Raw genomic sequence first — 12,345 nt, 5'->3', positions numbered from 1 at the left:
GAAAAATACATGCATTATTAATTCTACTTTCAAATATTTATTATTCATAATCTCCTATAACCTATACCCACTGCTACTGTTTTGCTTCCAGGCGCTATAATGAGTATTTTCAACAACTTTTTAAAGGTTTCAAATGTATTTTATTTCTTCAATTATGCTATATTTTAATGAGCAGCAGAGTGCTTAAATGACAAGTTTATTTTGAAACAATTTTGTATTACAGTAACTTTGATGGTTACTCATCATTCCACTCTTTTGGGGTGACTCTGCCGACAGGAGATAGATTCCATTTTACTCCAATCTCTGTGGCTATAAACACCCATGCAACTACACAGAAAGCGGTCCCACTGGCTAGTACAGTGTTACCGTATTTGTTATGGAAATCTTGTGAATGATTTTCGTGGCTCTGTCTTGACCTAATTTGTTGAATGCTTCGAATCTTGAACCTATTTAGTGCATTTCTGGTCAAGGGAAACATGATGAAGTTGTGACGGGACTGCTGTTGATTGGAGCAGTTGGCCTATTTCCTTGGGAAGAAACCTGGAAAAACAATAGATAGGCGATGACATCTGTCTACATTCAGTTCCTCCTTCTGAATGCTTCACTCACAGCGCTCCTGAGTGTGACCGGTCATGTAGCTTTGCTACCATGCTGCCTGGATTTGAGTCTCAGCTCCGCTACCGATTAGCTATATGAACTCTGGCAGTTACTTAACCTCTCTTTGCCTTAGTCTTTTCAATGGCAAACTGAGACAATAAATGCCCAGCTCCAACACGTGCTGTGTGTGTAACAGCACTCCAGCGGGTCTTAAGGGTTCACTTGCTTAAAGTTAGCACACTCCTTACTTGCTGACCTAAGGTCCTTTATCTGTAACAGAACTGATTTACTTTCTTTGAGATTTGTAGACCACCGGCCTTGGGGAGTGAAGGACTAGAACTTTCCCAGGCCACAGAAGCCAGCAAGTTTGTTCAAAACTGCCTCGGCTTTCTGATTAGTCCAGTAGTTCTTCAGCAAAATGTTTTCCATTTTTAGTCACACAGATGACTTTACTGGCCTCCCTTTGTGCATCTGTAGACCCTGCCTTCCTTTTCAAAGAGAAGGGAACACTCCAGCACATCGTGAAACAAGAACCAGACCCTCCTGCACAACCCCCCTCTCACTGAGATAACTTTTGTAGTTGGCATCACTGAATCTGCATGAATCAAGAAATGAAGGCTGCTGCATCGCCTTTACTCATTGACCACCCCAAACCTCTTTAAAAACCCCTGGGCCAGGCGGAAACCTCAGAGCTGGCTTTTGGACAAGAGCCCACCTTCTCCTCAGGTTCCCAGCTTCCTGAATAAAGTTCAAATTTTTTTCCAATCAAAACTAGTCTCTTGAGAGATGATCTTTCAGGTGATGGGCAGCTGCACCTGGGTTTGGTAACATGAGGATTACATGTGATAATCCGTAACAACAACAGAAGTAAGCACACAGTAAGTGCTATCTTTTCTATTCTTCACAAACAGCCAATGGCTTGCTCCCTAGACTCTAATCAGCATGACTGACAAAATGACAATTCACAACCTGTCCCACAAGTCCAATGACCTGTGACTACTAAAAACTCAGGATTCAGTCAGAATTATAAGGCATTCACAGAGTATGTCATACTTCCTCCTGCTGCTCCTTTTCCCCCTCTCTTTTAACCCCTTTCCTCACCTCCCCCCTTCTCCTTCTTTACCTATTCCTGCCTTGCACCTTTCTACAGGTAAAATTCTATTTGTCTTATAAATCCAGTCTAAAGGCCACCACTTCTGTAAAATCTCCACATCTCCCTAGTCAAGTTGGATAAAGCCCCTCTTCTCTGGGCTACTACACTTCTTATAACCCTTGTTTCATAGCTTTTAACACGATGTATTGGCTCTATCATTTTTTAAAATAGACGTTTTTTTTTTTTAGAACAGTTTAAGGTTCACTGCGAAAGTTAGTGGAAAATACAGAGTCCCCATATACGTGCTGACACAACATATGCATAGCTTCCCCCTCCTCTAACAGGCTAATAAATTTGTTACATTTGTTACAATTAATGAACCTATATAACAGTCCTTTATCAGATATGTCTTTTGCAAATATTTTCTCCCAGTCCATGGCTTGTCTTGTCATTTTCTTGAGAGATTATATTCTCCACAAATCGACTACAAGGTCTTTAAGAGCCAGGGATGTAACCTTGCATACACAATAGTTGACACAAAAGCACAGAAAGAACTGGTTTTTTAAACCAATCTGAAACATAAATGAATACTGGTAACCCTAAAGAAGTTAAAACGAACACTGAGGAGAAATTAAAAAATCAAATGTACCTGTCATAACAGCCCTAATAATTTTTTTTTAAACAGACAGTTATATTGAACAAGAGATCTGGAAGCAGAAACACACAGAGTTCTGTCAATTTCTCTTCTTTGTGCAAGCTGTCAAACAGTGTTCAGTCTCTAGCAATGACATATGTTAACTGCGGTCCAAATGCAGGCAACATGGATACAAAAATGCCTGAGGTCAGTACTTGTAAACTTATAACTGTTCACTGAAATTTGCCAACTCAAACGACTTTATTCCCAACTTAGAAAACAAGACCCTAAGGTTCTCTTTTATTTCCTACCAGATGGTAAAGTGGTACTCTTCATGATTGTGATGAAGGGGACAAAAACAGAACCAAATGCTTTTCTTCTGAGGTTCCAAATATTCAGGGTTTTTTTTGTTTTGTTTTGTTTTTTCCCCTGTTAGTCATGAATCTCTCCACTAAAATGCACTAAGGTTTTAATTTGACTGAATTCAGAAAGTAGGCTGAAGGTGAAAAGGGTCGGGGTAGGACAGGTGCAGCCTTAATACCAAATATCAATACCAAAACACTTGTGGCACCTAGTATGGCACAGAACCAGAGAATAATTGTGGTAACAGGGATTTCTTGTGGGTCATCGATGCATGCCTGTTACTTTGTGACAAGCGGATTTCATTATTCCTATCCTCAAGATGTTACGTTGAAACTTAGATACTTTCTCTCTAGTGACACTGATCACATTGCTTTGTAGTTTGGTTCATCCTTTGGTTATTCCTGTATCTGTGAAGACTTTTTCTTCCACCCAGCCTAAATTTTCTTGTGCCAGTAAGTATCCATTATTCAGAATTTTCTTTTAGGAACTCCTGTAGTTTGTAGTTGGCATTTTGTCCCATAATAAACAAAACACAGCTTTCATTCCTTTTTTGTTTTTCCTTGTCAGCATCAGCTACATCTGTCTCAGTTGCTTTCATATCTACATTATATCTATTTCTGTTTATAAAACACAAGAGCTGGGAATCCATGGATTAGAGAAATTTTCCATACTGTTAAAGTCCATATAACTTACTTTTAAAATAAATTTCATATTATTGAGAAACCTAAGCCTATTACCTGAAGAACTGAAGCAACAGGGTCTAATATCCATATGAAAGCATAAAAAATTCAATAATATAATGCTGGTAAGAAAATATTTCTCAAAGTAGATGCTTTTGATGAAAACAGACCACAAAGAGATGGAAGAAGACAGATTTCTCTAGGTAATAAGAACAAAGTAGAGGTTCTCTCATGCCTGTGGCAATATAAGAAAAGAAATATGTTCTGAATAAATATAAATAGTTAAAGAGAGTGAAGTATCCTGTGAGGATGAAAAGGAAAAATTGATTGTGTCATCTACTTTATACAGCAATGTTGAAACTCAGTTTAGGAAAATAACTAATATTAGACTTCACTCTAAGTGCAATAAGGAGATATATATATATATATATATATATTATATAATATTTAAATATAAATATATTTAAATAAAAATATATTATATATATATATATATATGAAACTTCACAGATAACAAAAATAATTTCAAATCACTAAAGGCCATAAAAAGAAATAACACAGTAATATACTAATATAGCAAGGAAGCTAATATTTAATGAATATATGCCTGTTTGCCAGACATTGTCCCAGAATTTTGCACATTTGCAAAAACAGTGTACAATGATGATTATTTATCTCCATTCTGTACATAAGAATAAATGACAGGCCAAGATGTGAATTCAAGTCCCCTGATTATAAATCTAGTACATTTTTCAACTACCATTTTTCTATCATTTTTCAAAGTATATTCAATTCTGAGTGTTGGAAATAAAAAAATCCAAAAACCCAATATAGTTACCAGAGGTGGTTTACTATAATTTTTTACTAAGTGACTACTGGTGTGTGAGGGTCTGGGCTGGGTGCCAGTGGTTTCATGCCTACTCTCGAGAAGCTTATGGTAGAGTGAGGGAATGAACAGAGCCACTGTTACAAGGGAGGAGACAGGCTAGAGATGAACAAAGGGTATCCGTGGTCCACAGGAGGAGTTTCATTTCAACCTGGAGTTCTAGAAATGGTTATAGAGGAAATGACACCTGGGCTAGATCTTGAAGGATGATTAAGATATAAAAAACAAACCTGGGAGTGCAGACAGTAGACGAAGTAGCAAAAGTGAAAGCACAGACGGCTGAGAGAGCATGCAGGCAGGGCAACTGGTGAGCTCAGTAACACTAGGTAATAAGTGAAGAAGTGAATGCCCACAGATGAGCCTGGATGGATGAGGAAAGAAGAGCAGCGCAGTGAGGACTTTATATGCCTGGCTATGGAATTTAGACTCAATTCAAAAGACCAGTGTTTCTCACTAATGAGGAAAGAGCACTCAAACTCACAGCCTTTTTCTGTGAGTTGACAATGAGAATTCTTAGTTTTGTGTGTTTACTTTCACAATTTAAAGAAATATAACAATATGAGACCTGGATGATGTAGTTTATCAATTACTGCTGCCTGTGTTTGTCTTGTTCTGCGTTTTTTGCTTGTACTATTGATCCTGAACTAATAGGAAAAGAATGGAGGCAGTTTTCATGTTTAAGTAATGTGTTCATGCCAGGGACAAAATGAAGAATTAGACAAATCGAGTCATGCCACAGCTCACTATATGGAATAGACATCTGAAAATAAAAGGACTATGGCTATGGCAAGCACTGTTGCAGACTCTGGACAATACTAATGGTCATATTGAATTAATATTATAATTTTGAATTTTCTTTGTTGTATATTCAGTTCATTTTAATTTGAAACTGTTCTGGTTTCATAGTTGTATCTTAAATTTGGTTTTATGTTTACACATGTATACATGATTTTAAAATAAAGCAATTCAAGGTGGACAAATGATATGAAGGAATTTGTTTCCCTTTTAAAAAGATTCCATATGTAATCCAAGTTTGAGAAACATTCTTACAGAGGAGATACCACTGATGGAATGGGGAAAAATCTGGGGGAAAAGCACTTTACAAAGATAATTGTTAGGTGGAAAATGGGTAGGAAGATGGCAAAAGTTGCAGAAAAGGTAGGAGGTTATTTCAATATTGTTTATTTCAATGGTTCAAGAAAATGATGATGAGGATCTGAATTAAGTTCTGATAAAACAGACGGAAAGGAACTAGAATTGAGAAATATTAGGAAAAGAAAATCACTCTGATGTGGAAAATAAGGTACTCTAAGTAAACTGAATAAGTCCATTCACTTAGCCTCTGGCTTACCATTTTGAACCAAAATTCTGTCTATTTCCGTTAAAAATTAGCAGACATTGACACTGTAGCTTGTAGCTGATTCCAGGGAATTAAGAGTGCGGGTGATCTAGGTACAGAATGCGGCAAGGTCAAAGCAGACATAATTGGGGTGCTCTAGGAATAGAAAGGTCTAGATACCTGAATAAGAAGGAGGGAGGGATCCTAAAACGATTTACTGTGTGGTTGTAAGGGAAAAAATCAACTTCATCCAGTCTAAGTACAGCATAACACAGATCAATAAATGCCCTGCTTAGCTTTGATATAAGGTTTTCTATCTAACTTTAGGGAGAAAATTAGAAAATGTATTCTATTTCGCAAATGTGCCTAAACATTAGCAGTAAGTATCACACAGAGAGATGATGCTCAAGAAAGGGTTAAGTGAATACCAAGGTTTCCCAACCTGGACTCTATTGACATTTTGGTCGAAGTAATTCTTTCTTGGGGGGCGAGACTCTGTTCATTGCAGTGTGTTTAGCAGCACCCCTGCCCCTGTATAATACACACCAGTAAGAACTACCTTCCTCTCCTCAGTTGTGACATCAAAAATATATCTCCAGACATTGTCAAATGTCACTTGGTGAGTAAAATCACCCCTGGTTAAAAACCACTGTTGTATACAAAGCAAAGTGTCTCCTGTCACTTCTCCCATAATCCTCTAAATGGCGTTGCTCTATTCAATACAGAGGCTTAAATTCTAAGAAAATACATTCTCCCATTCCCTGCCATGGACTGCATAAAGACTGCCTATCAACATTTTTCCCTGAACTAATCTCAATTTAAAAAATGTTGTGCAGTACACAACTTAGATGAATCAATCTATCTGGGTATCTACTTGCTCGTCTATGAAACAAAACAAAACAAAACAAAAAACAAAACTGAGACTAATTTGGCTTTTCCCAAACCTGCCTGATGCTAAGAGTCATCTGGAATATTTGTTACAAAATGTAGACTCCTAGACTCCATGTCAAACCTACTGTAACAGAGCATTCAGGGGGTAGCCTGAGAATCTGTATCTTTTTAAAAAGTTCTCAGAAGAGCCTTGTCACCAGACAAGTTTATGGAACAGTGAATCAGATAATCTCTAAGGTCCTATCCAGCCCTAACACTCTAGACTTTTCCAAAGAGAAAAACATTTTAGGAAGGCCATTTATTCTTTTAGGCCACTGGAAGAGTACAGTAGTAACTGAATTCACCACCATGGTAATTTAAACAGCAGCACCTGAGTGACCTGAGTTATAGGAGCCCCCCTGGGAATAAGTTAGTCAAGAGAAACATTTGGCAGCATTTAAAAACATTAGAAGTATTAGTAATACTGGTGGTTTGCTGTATAATGAATGATACACTTTCAAAGCTGAGGCTCTTTGACTACATTGCTCAATTGTAACACCTTTATTTCCACCTGCTTTTATTTCTACTCTTCTTTTTACAGCTTCAGAATATTGACACACAGTAAGAAACAATAAAAAAAGGCAATCTTCTTGAAATGAAAATGCACATAACCTGCAGTGTCTTCTGTTCATTTATGTATTTCTCAGAAGACTACGCTGCTCAAGGAAGGATTAAGTGTACACAGTGCAAAGTGTCTCCCATCATGATTACTTAAGGCTTCAGCTTTTTTGTAACAGGAAATATGGGAAACCTGCAAGCAGCAATGCTGCTGGTGGAAATGCTGAACAATGGCTCTATTTCATATGTAATGGCATCATCTCCTGAGTCACTGAATTGATGGATGGTACAGCCATTTGCTTAAGGCTGTGGTTTATGCCACTTTATTAAGTCTAAAAAGTTACATAAATGGATGTTACCTGAAAAAATTAAAAGGCATATTATGGTAATGAATTGTTAGGTGAGGAGGGAGAAGTAACAGAGTGGACAACTTGTGAGCTGATGTCCTCAAATGGCAAATGTTGCCTGAAAAGTGAAGGGATATAAGGTATGCGCTCTCCCTCACATTCTTCCCACAGTCAAAGTCTAAATAAACTGTGCAGCAGATCATAGGAACAGGAACTAAATGAGAAGAAAACAGAAGGGAGACAAACCATGAGAGACTCCTGACTCTGGGAAACAAACTGAGGGTTGCGGAAAGGGATGCGGGTGGGGCGATGGGGTAACTGGGTGATGGGCATTAAGGAAGGCACATGATGTGATGAGCACTGGGTGTTATACACAACTAATGAATCACTGAACATTACATCAAAAACTAATGATGTGTTATATGTTAACTAAATGAATTTAAATAAAAAATAAAATAAAATGGGGGGAAAAGTCTAAATAACCAGACCATCTGTACCCTATACAGAATGCTAAAAGTATTCAATAAAGTCTATCCAGAGAACAGTCACAGTGTTCATTCAGGCAATTCCTTTTATGGACTTGATCACATTCATGTGATTGACTCATTAACTACTCATTATGTTTTCTTTAGTCTTAGTGCTTTCAACTATACTCATTTTCCCCCTTTCTGACAGCTATGTTTAAGAGAACAAAATTATAACAGAGAGGTTGAGGGCTTTTCTGCATGGCACACTGCAAGTCAGTGGCATGATTGTGCAAAATAATTCTTATTTCATTTTCCATTAAACTTTCATAAGCCCATCGAATTTCCTCAAGGTGGATGTCCATGTTAGTTTTACATTTTGATCCATTTCAAACACTGGAAACAGGTGACCTTGTTATTTTAGGCAACATATTAAGTGCTGAAGGGCTGCTGTGGTTACTCTCAAAAGATTTTATATTAACTGCATTCCATAGCTCACAGATTGCTGTATAGTCAGGTCCTGCTAAAAGAGACTATTTCAGTGGACCAGCAAGTCAAAATATCTGGATAAATGCACAGCATTTCTCCAACCTAATCTTGGAAAAGAAGAAGATCATGGTTATAATAAATTCTAGAAACTTTGAAAATTTTATCCAGAAAATGATACATGGAATCACTGAAAGACATCAGGGGTGTGAATTAGATGGTCAAAAGATTTGTAGCTTAGACACTACTCTGGTACAAGTATGGGGAAAAGTTTGCAGGAGAATGCTGCAAATGCTCCAGTGAATAATGATAAGAACTTGGACAGCTCACCCAATTAAGGTCTCAAAATATGTCAGTCTCTTATTTCTGTAGTCATCATATTTTTGTATCCAATCCTCAGCTTTGCAGATCCAGAACAAAATTCTTTGGTACAGGCACCTAAGGATGACAGCCTCTGAGGATCTACCTCATGCCACTGGAGATCTCAGAACTATAAACTGAGAATGTGGGAATTAATTTTTTAATTTCAAAGGAAAAATATTCCATTCCAGTGAATGGAATACATCACTTATCTCTTAGATTTACTAATTTCAATCATAAAGTGACCTTACCATCAACATTCACCAAAAGATGTGCCTATTTTACTAGTTCCATTTGATGTTAGAAAGTGTTATTTTTAAAAAGGGCTTTGAAGTCAGCTAAGTTTGGGCAATATGCAGATAACAAAGTTAAATTCTTCTTTATTGAAGCATTTTCCAAACCTCTACTGTGCTAATGTACATGACTATTCTCTCACAGGGATGGTACTTTCCAAACTTAGCTGAACATGCCATGTTTTTTTCCTTCTGGAGCATATCTCTGTATTAGTGCTTTCCAGAACACACTTCAGGGAACACCAAAGAATGTCTCTGTGTTCTCAATGCTGTTACATTATTGTACTCATTTCCAACAGTTTAATAATTCCAGGAGGCATTTCACAAACAAAACCACTTCCTTGTGGGGACTTTTAACATACCACTGAAGAAGCACAAAGTGCATGGTAAGCCCAGGGTCTCTTAAAAACACTCATAGTAACAATTAACTACAGCCTTTAGTATGTGATTCTAACTTCTGCAGCTTTAATATTTGTGTAGATGTTTCCCTCCTCTCCACATCTACCTTTATTCATTAAATGCTCTAGGAACAGAAAGACCACATGATGCTTCACTGGCCATTAGAGTTGCATCAATTATCCCTCATTGCATTGGGGCACCTGGGTGGCTCAGTCATTAAGCGTCTGCCTTTGGCTCAGGGCTTGATCCTGGCGTTCTGAGATCAAGCCCCACATCAGGCTCCTCTGCCGGGAGCCTGCTTCTTCCTCTCCCACTCCCCCTGCTTGTGTTCCCTCTCTCACTGGCTGTCTCTCTCTCTCTCTCTGTCAAATAAATAAATAAAATCTTAAAAAAAAAATAATCCCTCATTGCATAATCTGAAATTTTCATTTAAATCTTGAAATGAAAATGTACAAGCCAACCCTGCAGTTAATCTAATTATGTCATTGATAATGCAAAAGTAACAATTAAAATGTTTAACTTTTAGATGTCAAAGACATTTTAAATTTGAAAGACACATTGAATGTTTCCATTTTTCATGAAAATAGTTTTTAATTTCTAACCTGAAATTAGGCCAGTAAGGGTCTACTCCAGAAGTTAATTTGGATCAAATCCAAAATTCAGATTGGAATATCCTTTCTTCCTTGTTTCTAAAATCTCCAGATTTTTTATTTATGACTTGAACTATCTCTGCCCTCCTAAATTCTGTTCAAAATATATCTGTAAATAAAACCTTTACGAGTAAGGCTTTTATTCTTGCCATCACCTGGGCAACTTACAGAGCATTTGCGGAGAAATTCCATTTGATGAGAAGAGCACTTCATGGACCCAAGTACTAACTATGATCACTTTCCCAAGTTGTTTTTCCAGGCCAGTTCTCTCGTTCAGTATGCTTTTTTTCCTTTTCACTTTCATAAAATTTTGAAAACTTTTAAAAAAACTTTTAACAAGATGTTGGCATTTTACCTTTTTTGTTCTTCCACTTAGGATCCATTATTTGGAAGTGAGAAAGACTTTGGCCAGAGGGCTGACTCTGGTAAACTGATATTTTTTTTTTCCTTGTAAATGCCTCAGAAGAAACAGTGAGAAAGGACGCACTTTGCCAAACCTTGAGGCAGGGATCCTGTTTTAGTGAACTGCTATTTCATTTTAGCTTTCTTTTTTAAGTTCCTGAGGGAAGGACACTAAAGAAGAGGTTACACATCTAAACACATGCAACAGAAATTCAGAACACAGATTCTTGTTTTGAAATCCTAAGACTTTCAATTAGAATTCTTGTTTCAAAGAAGTTACTCTCAGTTTCTCTTTTGTTAATCTAATGGAGTCTAAAATGTCACAGATAAAAATGGCATTCTAAACCAAATTAGCATAATTAACCATCTGAATATTTGTTAATTGGAAAAGTAAGATTTCTATGCAATAGGCCATAATTTTGATTACATGTATAATTTATAGAGCTTACACTCACTGCTGATGATGGAACTATGGGTTTCTTTATATGATGTATTTTATCACATTTATCAAATCCAAATCATAAGATTTAAATGACATAAATACCACTTTAAATTGATTTAATATCTGTAGTAATTGTTTGGTTACTAGACATTCATGAGTTGATATTATAAACATATGTTGAGGAGGAACATGGATAAAAATAGGAGGGTGGGGAGGAAACAGTAAATACATAACTCTAGCTACTCCTTTCCTAGATTCATATTCTATTTGAAGGAGAGGTGGAGAACCAAACTCATGTATGTATTTTTCTAATGCAAGCTAGTTTTGAAAAAGGCACAAAGATCTAAGTATAGAAATAGGTGAAGGACTTACATCCTTTGCCCTTCTTAGAATCAGGACATTGACTGAGAATGGAAGATAGATAGCTTCATAAGAGCAATAGGATACTGTTAAAAGAAGAAGGTGGAATGCATACTGAATGAGGGGGAAAAAAGTCCACAATACTGGAAGAAAAATTTGATCCAATCAAAGGTCCATCAGGGGTAGGGGTGAAAACAGAGATTCATTCACTTAAAGGACAGGGACCAGTGGATTATATTCTCTCCAGTTTCTTCTATCTCTAACATTTTGTTTCTATATTAAAAGCTTCAAATAAATGTACTGCACAGGCCCAGAGAAGTCAGTGTTAGGAGGAATTACAATTCTGTGAGAATGGGCACATATATACTCTTCTTTCTATTTATTTCTAGAACTGAAAGTTGCTCTTTCGAGTTTTTTTTGCATAATAAAAAGATCCTCTAGAAACCCTAAATAATACTGAGGTTATTTTATTGCTTAAATATGATTCAACTGAGCTTCTCATATTTGACTACAGCCTGCTAAACACTGGAGTTACAAAAATGGATAAGAATCACCCACTCTTTCAGGAATGCTTGGTTATAAGAAGAGACAGATAATCATAAGGTTTCAATATGAAAAGTATTATAACAGATATGATCAGGATACTATGTCATCAAAAATAAGAGGTAACTTTCCCACCCAAAGAGCTCATGAAGAGCCTGCTGAATTAATGGTAGATAAGCTAAATTCTTAAATAGGCTCAACCAGATGAAAAGAATGGGGTTGGAGAGATTTATTAAGGGCTTTTCTCCAATTACCAATGCTAAAATTTAGTCTTCAAATATTTCTCCTCTAAAGGTGGCCTTCAAGTCCAAACATATATAAATCAAGAGAGTCTCCTTTAATGTCAAATTCAAAACAACAGCACATGTAACAGTGGCACATAAACATCACATTGAAATAAATCTTCTGGCTTTTTGCCAATTCTATAATACATTTTCATCTTGATTGAACATCATATTGTAATCACCATAAAAATTTGCTTTTAACGTTACTACAAAATAATAGGAGATAAGCCTGAAA

General features: G+C 36.7%; 1 protein-coding gene across 1 annotated transcript; it reads right to left on the bottom strand.

Moving 5' to 3' along the window:
- Positions 1–235: 235 nt before the first annotated feature.
- Positions 236–478, bottom strand: LOC103672701 (cytochrome c oxidase subunit 7B2, mitochondrial). Its single transcript, XM_008701442.1, has one exon. It carries the CDS (start codon positions 476–478, stop codon positions 236–238), a length of 243 nt encoding a protein of 80 aa, XP_008699664.1.
- Between the last annotated feature and the right edge of the window lie 11,867 nt (positions 479–12,345).

The sequence above is a fragment of the Ursus maritimus genome, unplaced genomic scaffold (assembly GCF_017311325.1).
Source record: "Ursus maritimus isolate PB19 unplaced genomic scaffold, ASM1731132v1 scaffold_8, whole genome shotgun sequence".
Taxonomy (NCBI): domain Eukaryota; kingdom Metazoa; phylum Chordata; class Mammalia; order Carnivora; family Ursidae; genus Ursus; species Ursus maritimus.
Note: the sequence above shows the minus strand (reverse complement) of the source record. Positions and strands in the feature narration are given on the sequence as shown.